Genomic DNA, 18,917 nt, shown 5'->3' with positions numbered 1-18,917 from the left:
CCTACTTATGTTCTTTCTATTCTCAACATTTTCCTTAATGTGTTGAGTTTAGCCAGTGACGTTAGCTTCTTAGAAACCTTAATGCAATAATAGGATGCTTAATGTTATTTTGTCAAGTTTGTTAATCATGTCTAGTCCCTGACCAGTATGTTTTGTAGAATGGAACACATGAATTTCAAAAAGAAAAAATCCTGTCACCTCCATATGACACTGGCTAACTTTCTTCCAGTTTAAAAAAAAAAATTTTTTAAAAATAAAAAAAATAAAAAAAAGCCTTAATAAAGTTTCTTTAAGTCTTTCCAACCAAAGAACATCATCGTGTACTGAGTTGTAGACACTCCCCATAGCTCCATGTCTTTGTAGGATAGAAAACCAGAGTTTCATTATGAAAAAAAAAACACTGACACTCCTGTTTGAGACTGAATACCTGACCTCCAGTTTGAAAAGCCCTAATAAAGGTTCTTTGCATCCTACAGAGGATTTGAATCTCATCTTTCCAATCAACAGACATTATAATACTGAATGAGATACAGAAACTATCCATAGTTCAGTCATAATGGTAAATATTTTCAGTATCTAGATAATTGGTTAAGTGAGGAATGAGATTTATGGATGATAAATAAATATGGTACATAAACTCTATATATATATATATATATTCTTTCTCAGAATTGTAGTTTATTATGTGCATTTGTTAAATAATATACACATCAGTGTTTCATTACATTTGTTGGCAGCTTTGTCAAAATAACTTTTAAAATAAGTAAATATAAATGAATAAATAAATTATAAGCATTTTTTTTTTGTAATAGATTTCACGGTTTGATATGAACACAGATGGATAAGAAAATAACTATTTATTAACTTAAAAGCTAATATTTCGCTGGTCTTCAGAGCACACAACACAAAGTTTGTTACAAATGCAAAACAACCACAATCCGGTGTAACAGTGGGGCTAGTAAAAGTAATTGCAGCGTGCAACACAATATCTGAAAACTTTCACTATGGCAAGTCGGATCTGGCAGACTATGCTTTGGATACGCCTGCACACAGGATCAATTGGAAAGAGACAAAAGTAATGCACAGAAGCTTCTACAAGTCAGAGAGGTTGTTCCTAGAATCAACAGAAGCCTTAAAACATACTCCAAACCTTAACAAGTATGGTTGTATAAATCTACCAAAGATTTGAAAGACAGTCATCTTAAGACCAAATTAATATTTATTACTTTTATTTTATTTTATTTTTTCAAACTTTCTAAGACTATCATTTGGACTACTATTTCAAAACTTTGAATTTTTTTTTTTTTTTTTTTTACCTAGATGGCGCCATATTACGACTTTAGTCTTGTGTTGCACGCTGCAATTACTTTTACTAGCCCCACTGTTACACCGGATTGTGGTCGTTTTGCATTTGTAACAAACTTTGTGTTGTGTGCTCTGAAGATGCTGGATATAATACCAGCGAAATATTAGCTTTTAAGTTAATAAATAGTTATTTTCTTATTCATCTGTGTTCATATCAAAAAGTGAAATCTATTACAAAAATGTCTGACGAACACATAAGCCTATCCACGCATATAAGCATGTTAACCACCCTAAACTAACAATGCACTGCAGCTTATCAATTTGTACTTGGACAGTTACATGTTTGTTTAACTGGCTAACAAATTGGAAATTCAAAGATTGAATTGTACAAAAGTAGAACAGATAAATGAAAACGAAGAATAGTCATCATCATCAAATTCCTAACATGTACCCTCAAGGGGTGTACAGGATATGATAGTACTACATGAAAAATTTGCATCATTACTAACTTCCTATCTACAATTTTCCTCCAAATCAGTCTGTTACTTGTCAAGACTCCAACATTATCAGATTTAAATTAAGGCACTTTGTACCGTATCAATCCACCTATATCTTGGTCTTCCTCTGGGTCGTTTTCCTGCTAACCTGGCAGAGAACACTTGCTTTCCTAATCTTTCCTTGTCCATTCTGTTTAAGTGACCATACCACCTGAGATTAGCTCTGCTAACGCATTCCTGGATGCTAACAATGTCTAGTTCTTTCCTAATATCCTCATTTTTAATATGATATTACCATTGATACCATCTGTTCACACCTCTAATCTTTCTCAGGACTCTCATATCTGCAGTCTCTAGTCTTTGGTCAAGTGTTTTACTTCTGACCCAGCTCTCAGATCCATAAGTTAAAATTGGTTTGAACACAGTCTTATATACAGCGAATTTAGTGTTCTGACTAATTTCTCTCTTATTCCATATGAATTGATTCAATTGACTTCCTCTACCATACCAGATTTGTTGATTCTGTTGTCTATTTCAATATTTAATTTACCATCTTCACTAGAAATCGTGCCTAAGTAGCTGAAATGTTTTACTTCTTCAACACATTCACAACACAGTTGACATTTTCAATGATTTTACCTATTTTCATTGTCTTTGTCTTTTTATTGCTGACTTTCATACCATATCTATTACTACAGATATTCAATTTAGTCAAGGAATCTTGCAAACTTGTAGCGGATTTATTTAGAAGTATAACATCGTCCGCATAAAGCAAAGAGCATACATCAACATCTCCAATTCTGATATCATGTTTAATACCACTTTCCTTCATAATGTGATCCATATAGATAATGAATAACAGAGGGGATAATGTACATTCTTGTCTCACACCAGATTTAATATTAAACCATCTTCCTGTACTTCCTTCAGTCCTAACTGCTGACTTGCAACTCAAATAAAGACTAAGTATTGCTTGATATAATGCCCATTGACACCATTTAACTGTAGTGTATTGAATAGCTTCTCTCTTGGCAACTTGTCGTATGCCTTTTCCAGATCGACAAAACTTAAATACAGATCTTTGTTATATTCCCATGCTTTCTTAGCTATTTGTCGTAAAGTGAAGATCTGATCCTGACAGCCTCTATTTGGCTTGAATCCAGCTTGTTCTTCACCAAGCTTTTCTTCCACAATTCTTCTCAACCATTTCTCAAGTATACTGGCATAAATCTTGCCAGGAATACTCAGTAGGAAAATACCTCTGTAATTCTCACATTCAGTTTTATTTCCCTTTTTATATATGGGTACTATGAGAGCTCTACTCCAATCATCGGGAATTCGTCCCTCTGTCCAGGCTTTCTGAACAATGCAGTGCAGCCACTGTAAGACTCTTATACCACCATACTTCAGCATTTCTGGTTGAATATCATCTGCCTTTCCACATTTCAATCCTTTGATGACTTTTTCTACTTCAAATGAAGAAACATTAGTCTGGTAAATTTAAAATTTGTTTGCAAAAGAATACGGAATACCAGCTGTCTCTGTCTAAAACATATGCCCAAATAGATTTCAAAAAGAATGGAGGAAATATTAATGCTAGTTAAGGCATTAATATTTCCTCCATTGCCCAAGGCATTTACTGAAAAGACAAGGAAAAAATTAAACAAATAAACATCCTTCTAATTATCAACTGGAGTGAACTAATAAGAGAGCAGGTCACTGATAATATTAAATACCCTTACAGATTCAAGAAAACAGTATTCTGTGGTGTTTGTACAAGATTAATAGTTGCACATTTAGAAAAAATAATAATAATAATGCTTGAAATAAAAGACATAACCCAACTTTACTCACACTGAGAAAGCTAAAATTGTATGTTATGCTAAATTTATAGTTACACCAAGTAAGAGATTACAGTTTCACTGGAGTAATTTAATCATGTATAGAGATTAGAATATTATTACTAAAATAAATCACTGAAATTTGCCAGTATCTAAAAGTAACTTTTTATCAAATTCCCATATGTCTGATATTTATTTCTTCTTCTGCTGTTTAGATTTAGAATAAATATAATTTACATATGATCTTTAAAACCTTATTGAACTTGAAATCCTTATTCGCTTCTTTAAGCATAGCATCATCCTTTTCATGTGGTGTATGCAATGTACCTTGCCTGCAAATTAACCATTCAGAGACTGAGCAACTGTAAATATCTACCTTGAGAAACATAATATCATCATCATCATCATCATCGAATTCCTGCCATGTACCCTCAAGGGGCGTACAGGATATGACAGTATTACATGAAAAAATTACATCATTAACTTCCTATCTACAATTTTCCTCCAAATCAGTCTGTTACTTGTCAAGACTCCAACATTATCAGATCTTATATTTCTATCGTCTAAGGCACTTTGTACCGTATCAATCCACCTATATCTTGGTCTTCCTCTGGGTCGTTTTCCTGCCAACCTGGCAGAGAACACTTGTTTTGCTAATCTTTCCTCTCCCATTCTATTTAGGTGACCATACCATCAGAGATTAGCTCTGCTAACGCATTCCTGGATGCTGACAATGTCAAGTTCTTTCCTAATATCCTCATTTTTAATATGATATTGCCATTGATGCCATCTGTTCACGCCTCTAATCTTTCTTAGGACTCTCATATCTGCAGTCTCTAGTCTTTGGTCAAGTGTTTTACTTCTGACCCAGCTCTCAGATCCATAAGTTAAAATTGGTTTGAACACAGTCTTGTATACAGCTAATTTAGTGTTCCGACTAATTTCTCTCTTATTCCATATGAATTTATTCAATTGACTTCCCACGATACCAGCTTTGCTGATTCTGTTGTCTATTTCTATATTTAGTTTACCATCTTCAGTAAAAATTGTGCCTAAGTAGCTGAAATGTTTTACTTGTTCCACAAGTTCTCCATTCACAATACAGTTGACATTTTCAATGATTCTGCCTATTTTCATTGTCTTTGTCTTTTTATTGCTGACCTTCATACCATATCTATTACAACAGCTATTCAATTTAGTCAGAGAATCTTGCAGACTTGTAGCTGATTTATTTAGAAGTATAACATCATCCGCATAAAGCAAAGAGCTGACATTAACATCTCCAATTTTGATATCAGGTTTAATACCACATTCCTTCATAATGTGATCCATATAGATAATGAATAACAGAGGTTATAATGTACATCCTTGTCTCACACCAGATTTAACATTAAACCATCTTCCTGTACTTCCTTCAATTCTAACTGCTGACTCACAACTCAAATAAAGACTAAGTATTGCTTGATATAATGCCCCATTGACACCTTATAACTGCAGCGTATTGAATAGCTTCTCTCTTGGCACCTTGTCATATGCCTTTTCCAAATCGACAAAACTTAAATACAGATCTTTGTTATATTCCCATGCTTTCTCGACTATTTGTCGTAAAGTGAAGATCTGATCCTGACAGCCTCTATTTGGCCTGAATCCAGCTTGTTCTTCACCAAGCTTTTCTTCCACAATTCTTCTCAACCGTTTCTCAAGTATACTTGCATAGATCTTGCCAGGAACACTCAGTAGGGAAATACCTCTGTAATTCTCACATTCAGTTTTATTTCCCTTTTTATATATGGGTACTATGAGAGCTCTGCTCCAATCATCGGGAATTCGTCCCTCTGTCCAGGCTTTCTGAACTATGCAGTGCAGCCACTTTAAGACTCTTATACCACCATACTTCAGCATTTCTGGTCGAATATCATCTACTCCTGCTGCCTTTCCACATTTCAAGCCTTTGATGGCTTTTTCTACTTCAAGTATGGATATGTATTCCTGACTGCATGCCTGGTCAGGTGTTTTTTATCACTGTGCTGTCATCATTGCTTGTTTCATTTAGCAGTTTTTCAAAGTAATTACTCCATACTTCAAGGATATCTTTTTCTAATGTTTTCATTTCACCTTTATCATCTCTAATTCCTTTTACAGCACTTATCCTCCATTCCTAAGCTTCTTCAACAACCTCCAGAATATTTTGCCACCTTCTTGATATTTATTTTCTATATTCTTGCCAAAGTCCTCCCATGACTTTTGTTTAGCTAGTTTTACACACTGTTTAGCTTTCTTACATTTGTCTCTGTATTCTGTAAGAGTAAAAGCTGACTTATTTGCCAGGAACTTTTGATATGCTTTCTTCTTTTCCTTCACTGCCTCTTTAACTTCCTGTGTCCACCAGGGAGTTCTGATTTTTTTATCCTTGCACACAACCTCACCACATGCCTCTCTGGCAGAATCAATCAGTGTTTCCTTCAGAGTTTGCCACTGAATCTCCAAGGTTTGATTCCTGTTCTCAAACACTTTCATTTTCTTTTCAATAATATTTCTGTATTTTAGTCTACAGTTCACATCTGAGAGCTGCTCAACTTTTATTCGCTTTAAAACTTTCTTGCATGTTATTCTTTTCAATATGAAATTCAATTTTATCCTGCTCAAGACTAAATAGTGATCACTTCCAATTTCAAATCCTCTGTACACTCTGGTGTCCTGCACCAGGGAGAAAACATCACTATCAACAATAACATAGTCAATGAGACTTTTCTTATTCCTAGCCTCTTCTCTCCATGTGAATTTGTGCACATTTTTATGTTGGAACATGGTGTTAGTAATAACCAGTCCATGTCCTGAGCAGAAATCCAACAGATATTTGCCATTATTATTTGCTTTGCTCTTTTCTCCAAATTTTCCCAAAATATTTTTGTATGTCTCACAATCATTTCCTACTCTACTATTTAGATCCCCAACAAGGACCAACTTTTCCTTTTTCATTGTGTCAGTTGCTTTTTCTAAAGCCTCAAAAAATTCCTCCACTTCTACCTTAGTAGAGCCTTCTGTGGGACCATAGGCACAAATAAGTCTCATTGTCCAGTTCCCCATTCTCATATTTGCCCACATTACTCTACTTGAGACTGACTGCCATTCAAGAAGATTAGCCTCGTATTTTGTGTTGAATACTATGGCTACTCCTTCTTTTCCTTGATTGTCATTGCCTGAATATAACATTTTGTATTTATTGCTCAGAGAGATCTCACCAGTTTTGGTCTTTTTTGTTTCAGTCACCCCTATTATGTCGATCTGGTACTTATCTAATTCCTCAGCTAGCTCCATTTCTTTGCCATTCAGGCTTCTTACGTTGATAGTACCGATCTTTAACTCTGGTGATTTTGAGTTGGGGTTTGTTTTCAGATTTGTTCCAGTAGCTGACTCTTCGCTGTTCGCCCTGGTTCCCTGGCGAAAACAACGGGGGCCCTGTTTAACCGGGCGGCGCCCCAGACGGCATGAAATTTTGTCATGTTGTACCATCATTTTTTATTTTGGTTTAACCAATAAGAATACAATTTGGTCGGCTAAATCCCAAATTGCTAGCCCATCCTCGTTCGTTCAGTATGAAAGTAGATACCCAACAGGGTGCACCACGAGAAGGTGAGGATTGGACATTAGGTCAGAAGCCCTGGTCGGTTCTCCGCATTTCTTTAAAGGCTATGTGGAGGTCTCCTCTCAGTTATACAGCTTTGACCCTTAAGCACCCCGAAACATAATATATATATATATATATATATATATATATCATAGAATGGCAAATGTTTGACATCAGTTCTTGCTTGAACTATCTACACAGAGATGGAAGGATATAAAAGCAGATTTAAATCCAAAAGACTATTTTGAGGTGTACATCAGCATTAAAACACTTCTCTCCACTAATTTTCAACAATTATGGCATCCTGAAGCTGTCCAAAATTTTGTTTTTTTGTTTTTTTTAACACTTCCAGCCTAGTGCTGTTCGAGATAGATCATAATTCAGGCTCCAGAGGATTCTTTCTAAGACTTGAATATTTATCATTTCACTTACTTTGTCTTTGCATTTTATCCTGTTGTGAAGCTTATCTACAGTTTGAATTCATGCTCTGTAGATATAGAGACATAATGTTTATTTATTCTTTTGTTGTTATTAATCACCACTAAGCTAACGGTAAAAGAAATTGCATCAACATATTAGGTTGGGCTAACATCGACTTTTTTACTTACAATTGCCAAGTAGCATTTGGAATGCTTAGTATCAAAAAAGAAAAATAGTAGATGACAGAAAGAAAGAAGAAACTGTGTGATGTTTCAGTATTATTTCAAAACTTAGAACATAAAATATATGATCAACCATAGAGGAAAGTTTTCTTGGTGATTTCAATTGCAAAAGTTGGAAAATCCATAACATACTATTGCACAGGTGCAGGTGACTTTTCAGCACTTGTTATTCTTTTGTATAACAAATATTTAGGAAGAAAAATCTATTTCAGGCAGGGATTCAGTGTTTCTTCTTGGGGATTAAAACTACTTAATATAATATATTGAAAACTATATGGATCACATTATGAAGGAATGTGGTATTAAATCTGATATCAAAATTGGAGATGTTAATGTTAGCTCTTTGCTTTATGCGGATGATGTTATACTTCTAAATAAATCCGCTACAAGTCTGCAAGATTCTCTGACTAAATTGAATAGCTGTTGTAATAGATATGGTATGAAGGTCAGCAATAAAAAGACAAAGACAATGAAAATAGGCAGAATCATTGAAAATGTCAACTGTGTTGTGAATGGAGAACCTGTGGAACAAGTAAAACATTTCAGCTACTTAGGCACAATTTTTAGTGAAGATGGTAAACTAAATATAGAAATAGACAACAGAATCAGCAAAGCTGGTATCGTGGGAAGTCAATTGAATAAATTCATATGGAATAAGAAAGAAATTAGTCGGAACACTAAATTAGCTGTATACAAGACTGTGTTCAAACCAATTTTAACTTATGGATCTGAGAGCTGGGTCAGAAGTAAAACACTTGACCAAAGACTAGAGACCGCAGATATGAGAGTCCTGAGAAAGATTAGAGGCGTGAACAGATGGCATCAATGGCAATATCATATTAAAAATGAGGATATTAGGAAAGAACTTGACATTGTCAGCATCCAGGAATGCGTTAGCAGAGCTAATCTCAGATGGTATGGTCACTTAAATAGAATGGGAGAGGAAAGATTAGCAAAACAAGTGTTCTCTGCCAGGTTGGCAGGAAAACGACCCAGAGGAAGACCAAGATATAGGTGGATTGATACGGTACAAAGTGCCTTAGACGATAGAAATATAAGATCTGATAATGTTGGAGTCTTGACAAGTAACAGACTGATTTGGAGGAAAATTGTAGATAGGAAGTTAGTAATGATGTAATTTTTTCATGTAGTACTGTCATATCCTGTACACCCCTTGAGGGTACATGGCAGGAATTTGATGATGATGATGATGTATTACTACTATGATTTGAGCATTTCATTAAGTAAACTCATACTATAGTTTGAATACTTCATTTGGATTGGTTATAATGTAAGAAGCTAATCAGAAAATTTTAAAAAAGACAATATATTATTGCTAGTTGTTGATATCCAGAGGTCACATTTTCTACAAGGACAGAAAAATCAGAATTCCTTAGAGTAGTGAGGAAGTTAAAAAGGCAGTCATGGAAAAGAAAATAGCATCTCAAAAATTCCAAAATAAAAAAAAGCAAAGCAAAAGCAAGATTTACAGAATAATTTTCCTTCCCTTTGTTACAACAGTTATTCCTTAACTAAACTGATTCTGCAGAGTAGAGTTTAATTGTTTTTTAGTTCCACAGTTTTCACACATTGTTTATAGTCAGTGTAATAATTCTTGCCATTTCCTTCATGTGATGCACAAATAATATAATATGAGAAATGTTATACATTGCTATTCCTTCCCATGCAAACTCCTAACTCTTTGGAATATCATCAAATTCATGAGATGTACAAGATACAACAGCATGAAAGTCTACATTATTACTAATTTCTTATATTATTATCTTCTATTTATCAGGATGCTTATATCTCGAGTATCTAAGACACTTCTAACTGCATCAGTGCCTTCTTCTGGAACTTTTCATGCCATCCTGCATCAAACACCTGTTTTGTTGTTTAAATGACCATAGCAGTTGAGATTAGCTCTGCTCACACATTCCTAAATACTAACAACGTGATGTTCTTTCTTAATATCTTATTTTTAATAATGCTGCCATTGTTGCTATCTGTTTGCTCTCTTAATCTTTCTCAGATCCATAAATTAAAATTGGTTTGAAAACCTGCTTGTATATATGTGTTCTGATTAGTTTCTTTCTTATTCCATATAAATTTATTCTGTTACTGCTACTATACTAGCTTTGCTTATTATACTGTTGTCTATTTCCATATTTAAGTTGCCATCTTCACTGCCAAAATGTTATACTTGTTCTATAGATTTTGAATTCAGGATGCAGCTGATATTTTCACTGTTCCTATCTATTTTCAGTCTTTATTTTTTTGTGGGATCACTTAAAAGTAAAAGCTAGATAACTAGGATGAACCTCTACATAACCTTTTAAGGATGAAGAGCAGTGATTGGGGCTTCTAACCATGTATCCAATCTTCACCTTACCACTTCAGAGATACTTACCTGGATACTGAACATATGAGGATGGGATTTAACCAACCAAAATATTTGGAAGACTGCATTTTGTATTGGCTTTAATCAAAAGACATTGGTCATACAAAAAAGATGTTGTGGTTGGGGAATTGCCCAATTAAACAGGGCCCCCAGTTTTGTTAGAGAATCATGGCAAACAGTGGAAAGTTAGCTACTGAAACAAAACTCCAACTCAACATTAGGGAATTCATGACAGGCACCAGTGTAGGAATAAGAAGTATCAAAGAAAAAAGAAGTGAAGCAGGCAGAAGAATTAGAGAAGTATGACATCAACATAATGGATGTTACTGAAACAAAGAAGACAAAAAGATTAATCAGATAAGATTAATTCTTCTAAATAAAAAATATAAGTTGTTATATTCAGGCACTAATGATCAGGGAAAGGAAGAAGTAGCTAGTATTCAACACTAAAGCTGAGAATAGCCTTACTGAATAGAGGTAATATCAAGTAGAGTGATGCTGGCAAATGTCAAAATAAGAGAATTTGCCAATAGCTCTATTTCTTTCTATGGTTACATGAAAATTTCTACCAAAGAAGAAATGCAGAAATTTTTTGAGTTATTAGAGAGGGCAGCTGACATAAAAAAAAAAAAAAAAAAAAAAAAAGAGGAAAAATTGGAGATCTAAACATCAGAGCAGGATATGAATATCAGACATAAAAAGAGGAAAAATTGGAGATCTAAACATCAGAGCAGGGTATGAATATCAGACATATAGAAATACAGACAAAAACTTGGAGAAAAAGTGCAGAACTAGTAATAATAAAAGTAAGTACACAATGGACTTGTCCTTACTAATATCACATTTCAACATAAAAGATTTGTGCACACATTTACAAGGTGAAAGAATACACAAGAAATAAAAAAAAAAGTCTCATTGACTATGTTATGGATGAAACTGAATATCATATTGAAAAAAAAAAGTATGTAAGAAAGAATTGAAGTCAAGCAGATTTCATAGTAAACTGTACTCTCAAATATGCAAATATTATTCAAGAAAATCTTGAAAGAGTCTCAGTTAAACGCTGAAGAAAGCATTTGTTGATTTATTCATAGAAATTTTGTCACCAGCCAGAAAAGCAGGGGCTTGAAGTTTCTGCAAGGAAAGAAAAATGTTATTCATATTTATGAAAATCTGTGAGAAAAACAATGTGTTGGTGTTCCAAAATAATGAATGAAGAAAGCAAATCATATAACAATAAAGAAATAGTCTGTTTCACTGGTGTAGATTCAGTGAAATAAAGTATTTATTTAGTGTATGATCTGCTCTCTTCATTTGCTTACTCTTAAAAAAAAGTCAAAGATATAACTGCTGGTTCACTATTATAGTTTCCTGACAAATAATTTCTTTTTGTTCACAGTCCTATTTTGAAAATAATCCCCGAGATCACCAAGTATTGAGACATGATAAGGCACTTCATACTGTGAAGCTTGATTCTCATCTAAAGAATGTTCCCGATTATATTGGTAAGTATATTTGTGTATACGATTTTATGTGTGTGCATGCATTTATATTTAAACTGTTTTAAATAAATATTGTTGTGCATATCATTCTGTATTCCCTCACAACTTTATTCCTTTAGATGCAAAGTTTAGCAAGAAAGACAAATAGTTAAAGGAAAGATTGAGTTCATATTTATAACAATGGGAGAATTAGAAATTAGTTTGATCCGTCTATTCATTGGACATCAACAGATGTCATAGTCATTCAGATGCGCAGTGATTTGCCACACCAGTCCTTGCCAGGTGGTCCTGTTGTATGCTTTTAAAATTTTTTTTATTTTCAAAATATTTGGAAGACTTCTGGAGGCACTGAATGGTTTTAAAAAAGGGCATTCCATGTATAGATAGAGCTTTGTCTACAATTAACAATAGAAGAATGAAGAGCATATAGCCTAGAAATACATATCACATCTATTAATTCTGAAAAAAAAAAAACATTTTATCGAATACATTTACATCCAAGACAAATACCAAAAAAGCAATTCATTCTGACAGATAGTTTGGGTTTAAGTTATAGCTGTATTTCATTCTGGAGAAAAATAAAGTTAAAAAAGGATGCCTTCCACACACACATCTGTGGGGGGGGGGACTAAGGTATAAACTATCCCCTAATCCAAATTTAAAAACTCTTTTTTCTTTTAGCAAATGACCAAGTGATAATTACTGATTCTGAAGACAAACTTAGAAAAGATAATTGTAACATAAAAATCAAAAACAATGGCTTTTAAAGGTCAGAATCCGAGAAATAGTAATAAATAAACAAAATAGTAATAAATAATAAAATTTTGGGATAATTTCATATGAAGATGAAAAGATTTCATACATAAATATAAAATCATATGAATATGAAAATTCTGCACTTAAACCTAACTTGAGACATGGAGAAACCAGAATAAAAGTTTATAATACACTATCTACGCCAACTATGGAATTTAGACAATAACACAAAATAGGTGAGCAAAGATTAATAGCAGTTGAAATGAAATTTATGAGCAAAATGGACCCTATTTGATCACAAAATAAATGAAGAAATAACGGAAGAATTAACTAACTAAACAGTAATAAAGAAATATGCATAATTGGATGGAGCATGTTAAAAGAATGCAGTATTTCAGTTCTGGATCTCATCTGAAAGCTAAGAGCTGATTCTTTTTAAACATTTTCTTTTCAAATGGTATAATTATTACTGAAGATGGATATAGATAATAGAATTAGACAAATTTAGTATTGCAAGAAATCGGTTGATTGAATAAATGTACAGGGTGGGCATAATTAAAGAGGAGATGGTCTCCTCTTTAATTATAGCCCTATAGTGAAAAATTAAGAAGAAAGACAACAAATCAATTTTCATGTTTGTATAGCATAGATGTGATTCAATGTGTGAACTCCTTTCAGATGTTCTAAGAAGTGCATTCTGTGAATGACATTCTCTACAGTGGAATGCAATAGATCTGCATTGATTTGCTTCACATGCTGTGTTATTCTGTCTTTCAAGGTTGCTAAATCAGGAACATGTCCTTCATACAGCAACCGTTTCAGGCAAATGAGGCAGCCATGCTATGGGAAATGCACTAATCACTCTGTGTTCTGTGAAGTATTTTCATTACATTTGCTGTACCAGCAATCCAAAGTGGGGTGTTGCTCCATCCTGCATGAATATGGTAGAGTCAAGACATCTTTGTTATGGCAGCTGCAGAACAACAAAGTTGCACAGCATCTCTTGATGTCACTGGTCCTGTCAGAAGAAGTTCTTCAAAAAAAATACAGGCTGATGGAACACACGAGGGTTATTCATAGCTCAAGTGCAGCAGTTGTGTGAGTTAACACTGCCATGCAGATAAAAATGTGCCTTGTCTCTCCATAACATTTTTCCACAGCCATGTGTCATCAACCTCCATTCAAGTTAAGAATGTCAGGGCAAACTGCAATCGAGTTTCTGCATCACCATGAAGCAAAACCTGAGTATGGCATGTCCGGTTTCATTGATATTGTCTGAGGATTGCTGAAACCTTGTGCGTTATTCATTCCATGTTCCACAATGGCAGTTTCAACTTTGTTGACTTGTTGGGGAATAATCCTTTTGCGCCCTTATTCTGGCCTCACCACTAAAAATCTACTATTTTCAAATTGTAAAATGATTTTTTGAAGATTTATTATCATCACTGGACCATTTTCTCCTATTCTTCATATGCCAGAATTCTCGAAGCACAGCATCAGTATTACCGCATTGTTGATAGTAAAGCTTTACTAGCAATGCACATTCCAGTAAGGAGATCCATAGCACTTCAGTCTTATCAGAATGATACAAATCTGTCTCGGTCTTCCTAATATCCACCAACTCATCAGTAGAGACAGTGAGATTATGTAAATATCACGTGCTTATAGTGCCAAATGTCCCCTGGTGGCAGAATTTTGAACTTTTTTTTAATCTTCCATAAATAAAACCTCCATGTTCCAGATTGTACTTACACCAAGTTTGGCTGAATTTTGTCCACATCTTTCACTACAGGGCTCTGAACACCACCTCTTTAATTATGGCCATCCTGTATATATACAGTTGACTGAGAGGAGACCTTCACATAGCCTTTTAAGGAATAAAGAGAACCTACCAATTCTTTTGGACCTATTGTCCAATCCTCACCTTTTCGTGTTTCACTGACCCATTCTGAAAGCTTAGGCAAGTAATGCAGAGAAACTGTTCAATAATAATGACAATACTTTAAAAGAAACTTATTCATCTTTGGGCTTTTCTGCTGTCCTCATCAGTGGTAAGTTATTACTGCTTCCAATAATTTTATCTTAAATTTTATGATTACAGTTTATAATTTAAAATATTAGTAGCAACTAGAAAGTAAATTGTGACACTTTGTCATAATAAAAGCTGCTGCTGAAGATTATTCTGTAAAGTTCCAAGTAATTAAAAGGTTAGTTTTTAATTTAATATGTGAGCAACAGAAATGAATAATCAGTTATATCATGTATGATAAGCAGTGGATACAAGGTATTCAGAACATTTATACCTCTTTTTTTAATTTATTTTTTAGTGCCTCCAACTTTACAAAATCTAATGAAAGCACAAAGATGGACCACACACAGGAGGAATAATGGTAATCGTCCATCTAGGGGACCACTACCATCTCGACCAACTAAGACTCAAAAAAAGTTTAAGGTAAATATAATACTTTTTTTTTCTCAACTTTAAAAAAAAAATGAATTCTATATATAAACACAATGTTGAAATAAGTATTAAGACATCATTATATATATATCAGAATAACTTAAATTACATATGCCTCACTACTGTGCAGTTCTGTTTACACTTCTAGGTATACTCTTCACTAGCTTGTAGTATATCAGGTGTTTTAGACCTTTCTTCCTTCAGTATTAACGTTGCATTAACATGGTTTGTTCTGTGAAATAAACTGTCACAATCTAGGAAACATTGCATTATCCAAAAGTGTTGTAATATTGTCTACATTCATCCTTCCACACATTAAAATCAAAGATCTCATGGAGACTATACAAATAATTTACTATAGTGGATTTCTTTTAGCACAGAATTGTACCTGCAGGCTAGCACTTTTCACTAGTTTGTTATAGAGGTTTTTTGATATAATGAGAGTAGTATGTAACACCAAACTTCATAGTTGTGATGAGGCACTCAGGCATACGATGTTTCCTAGGCATTTCTGCCATATCCACACCACTCAACATACTATCACAGACTTCTGATACTTACATTGTGAATATGTAGAGTATTTTGCCCAAGTTAGTAAGCAAAAGATCCTGATGCTCTTTGGCTGAGAAAAGTGCTTGCTTAGCTAACTTTTTGACATTGGGAAGTTCTGAAAAGATTGTTGTTGTGGTAACAGCATAAAGAAAGAAAACCAAATGTTATTCCAGGTGTTACACATATACTCTTACCAAATAGGTAAAAAATTGAGACATTTTAATCCAGTATTTCACTCACAGTAACTAAGGCATGTGCAAAGTTAATGCAGTCAAAGAATTAAAAAAATTTTTAACAAAATTCTTGAACAAGAAATTCCAAGCAGGTATTTAAGTACTCTATGCCCTCAGGCAGGGATGGCTGGTTATTTCTTTAAATTAGGAATGTCAAAACCAGGGATGCTTAAGGGTCAAAGCTATATAACTGAGAGGAGACCTCCACATAGCCTTTAAAGGAATGTAGAGAACCGATCAGGGCTTCTGATCTAATTTCCAATCCTGTGGTGCACCCTGGATACTGAATGAATGAGAATGGGCTGGCAATTTGGGATTTAGCCAACCAAATTGTATTCTTATTAGCTTAAACCAAAATAAAAAATGATGGTACAACACGACAGAATTTCATGCTGGCTGGGGCGTTGCCCAGTTAAACAAGGCCCCCATTGTTTTTGCCAGGGAACAAGGGCAGACAGCGAAAAGTCAACTACTGGAACAAATCCTAAAACCCACCCCAACTCAACCTCAACGAAGTTCAAGATCGGTACTATCAACATAAGAAGCCTGAATGGCAAAGAAATGGAGCTAGCTGAGGAATTGGATAAGTACCAGATCGACATAATAGGGGTGACTTAAACAAAAAAGGCAAAAACTGGTGAGATCTTTCTGAACAATATACGAAATGTTATATTCAAGCAATGACGATCAAGGAAAAGGAGTAGCCATAGTAGCCAACACTAAATACAAGGCTAATCTTCTTGAATGGCAGGCATTTCGAGTAGAGTGATGTGGGCGAATATGAGAATAGGGAACTGGACAATGAGACTTATTTGTGCCTGTGGTCCCACAGGAGGTTCTACTAATGTAGAAGTGGAGGAGTTTTTTGAGGCTTTAGAAAAAGCAACTGACAATGAAAAAGGAAAAGTTGGTCCTTGTTGAGGATCTAAATGGCAGAGTAGGAAATGATTGTCAGGCATACAAAAAGTTCAAGATCGGTACTATTGGGAAAATTTGGAGAAAAGAGCAAAGCTAATAATAATGGCAAGCGCCTGTTGGATTTCTGCTCAGGACATGGACTAGTTATTACTAACACAATGTTCCAACATAAAAATGTGCACAAATTTACATGGAGAGAAGGAATAAGAAAAGTCTCATTGACTATGTTATTATTGATAGTGATGTTTTCTCCCTGGTGCAGGACACCAGAGTGTACAAAGGATTTGAAATTGGAAGTGATCACCAATTAGTCTTGAGCAGGATAAAATTGAATTTCATATTGAAAAGAATGTCATGTAAGAAAGTTTTAAAGCGAATAAAAGTTGAGCAGCTCTCAGATGTGAACTGCAGACTAAAATAACAAACATGATTGAAGAAAGAATGAAAGAGTTTGAGAACAGGAACCAAATCTTGGAGACTCAGTGGAAAACATTGATTGATTTAGCCAGAGAGGCATCTGGTAGGGTTGTCTGTAAGGATAAAAAAATCAGAACTCCATAGTGGACACAGGAAGTTAAAGAGGCAGTGAAGGAAAAGAAGAAAGCATATCAAAAGTTCCTGGCAAATAAGTCAGCTTGTGCTCTTAGAGAATACAGAGACAAATGTAAGAAAGCTAAACTCTGTGGAAAACTAGCTAAACAAAAGTCATGGGAGGACTTTGATAACAACATAGAAAATAAATATCAAGAAGGTGGCAAGATATTCTGGAGGTTGTTGAAGAAGCTCATAAATGGAGGAAAGAGTGCGTTAAAAGGAATTAGAGAATAAAGGTGACATGAAAACAGGAAAAAAAAGATATCCTTAAAGTATGGAGTAATTACTTTGAAAAATTGCTGAATGAAACAATCAATGAAACAAGTAAAACATTTTTGCTACTTAGGCACGATTTTTAGTAAAGATGGTAAATTACATATGGAAATAGACAATAGAATCAACAAAGCTGGTATGGTAGGAAGTCAATTGAATAAATTTATATGGAATAAATGGTCTTTTTCCTGCCAGGTTGGCAGGAAAAAGACCCAGAGGAAGACCAAGATATAGGGGGTTGATACAGTAAAAAGTGACAGAAATATAAGATCTGATAATGTTGGATAATGGTTTTGACAGGTAGCAGGCTGATATGGAGGAAAATTTTAGATAGGAAGTTAGTAATGATGTAATTTTTCATGTAGTACTATCATATCCTGAACACCCCATGAGGGTATATATCAGGAATTTGATTATGATGTCAAAACTGGTGTAATGAGCATGTGACCCTGACCTGGAGAAAATGAAGAATGCAGTATCATCTCTCCAGCATCAGATCAGGCAGAATCTCGCTCATGTTTTTGTAATGATAGTGTAACTGCACAGATGTACTGACAACAGTTCCTCATATTAGAAAGAAAAAACATTTTAAAAGTTGCTTGTAATTAATATTTGTTGAGGATTTTTTTTTTTCTCATTCTTTTGGAAATTACCCTGGAATTATCTAAATTAAATTGAAGAACAACTGCCAAATCATTGTCTGTTATTGAGAATGTTATTTATTTTATTTAGGATTATATTGATTTTGCTTTTATAGAAATAAATTACAGGTATCCCTCGATGCTATGTTACAGCGTATATCAAAATCACGTTAATCAAATCTACTAGTTAATGGTAAAAATTACAATTTGTCCATGATCGATTACTATATTAATAAATCGATTAATATATGGTACTCTTTTAGGAAAGATAAAAAATAATGCAAAGTAAATGTTTAATAAATACTTGTACCTACATTATTTACAGCAATTTTTTTTATCAAGAGTGGTTTGAACAGTTTTAGTTTTTTTCTTATCGGCATAAATTCTACGATAACGAGCAAAATGACTCTCCAGATCTCGGCAAACAAGCAATAAAACATAAAGGAAAAAAACACTGCAAATATAATACATGATGGTACAAATTAAGTGGATATTGAATCCAACATTATTTCATAGCCGAATGTAGAAACTACAAGAGTTTCGGCAGATGCAAGCATAAGCCACCTTCTGGGTAACTCGTAATAAAGGTAGAGTAAGCTCCAGATCACTTTCCATAATGTAAAGTGCATCTCCTAGAGGACATGTATGACAAA

The 18,917-nt window shown here is 34.1% G+C and overlaps 1 protein-coding gene across 1 annotated transcript in view; it reads left to right on the top strand.

Moving 5' to 3' along the window:
* Positions 1–18,917, top strand: part of Ddx56 (putative ATP-dependent RNA helicase DDX56) — a 178,339-nt gene that overhangs the window by 154,684 nt on the left and 4,738 nt on the right. Inside the window, exons 14-15 of the mRNA XM_090414917.1 lie at positions 11,734–11,839; positions 14,920–15,044. Of these exons, the coding sequence (XP_090271043.1) occupies positions 11,734–11,839; positions 14,920–15,044 (231 nt within the window). The remainder of the gene's footprint in view (positions 1–11,733; positions 11,840–14,919; positions 15,045–18,917) is intronic.

Source organism: Typopeltis vanoorti, chromosome 26 (genome assembly GCF_054136105.1).
Source record: "Typopeltis vanoorti isolate ZY-2024b chromosome 26, IOZ_Tvanoo_1.0, whole genome shotgun sequence".
Taxonomy (NCBI): Eukaryota; Metazoa; Arthropoda; class Arachnida; order Uropygi; family Thelyphonidae; genus Typopeltis; species Typopeltis vanoorti.
Note: the sequence above shows the minus strand (reverse complement) of the source record. Positions and strands in the feature narration are given on the sequence as shown.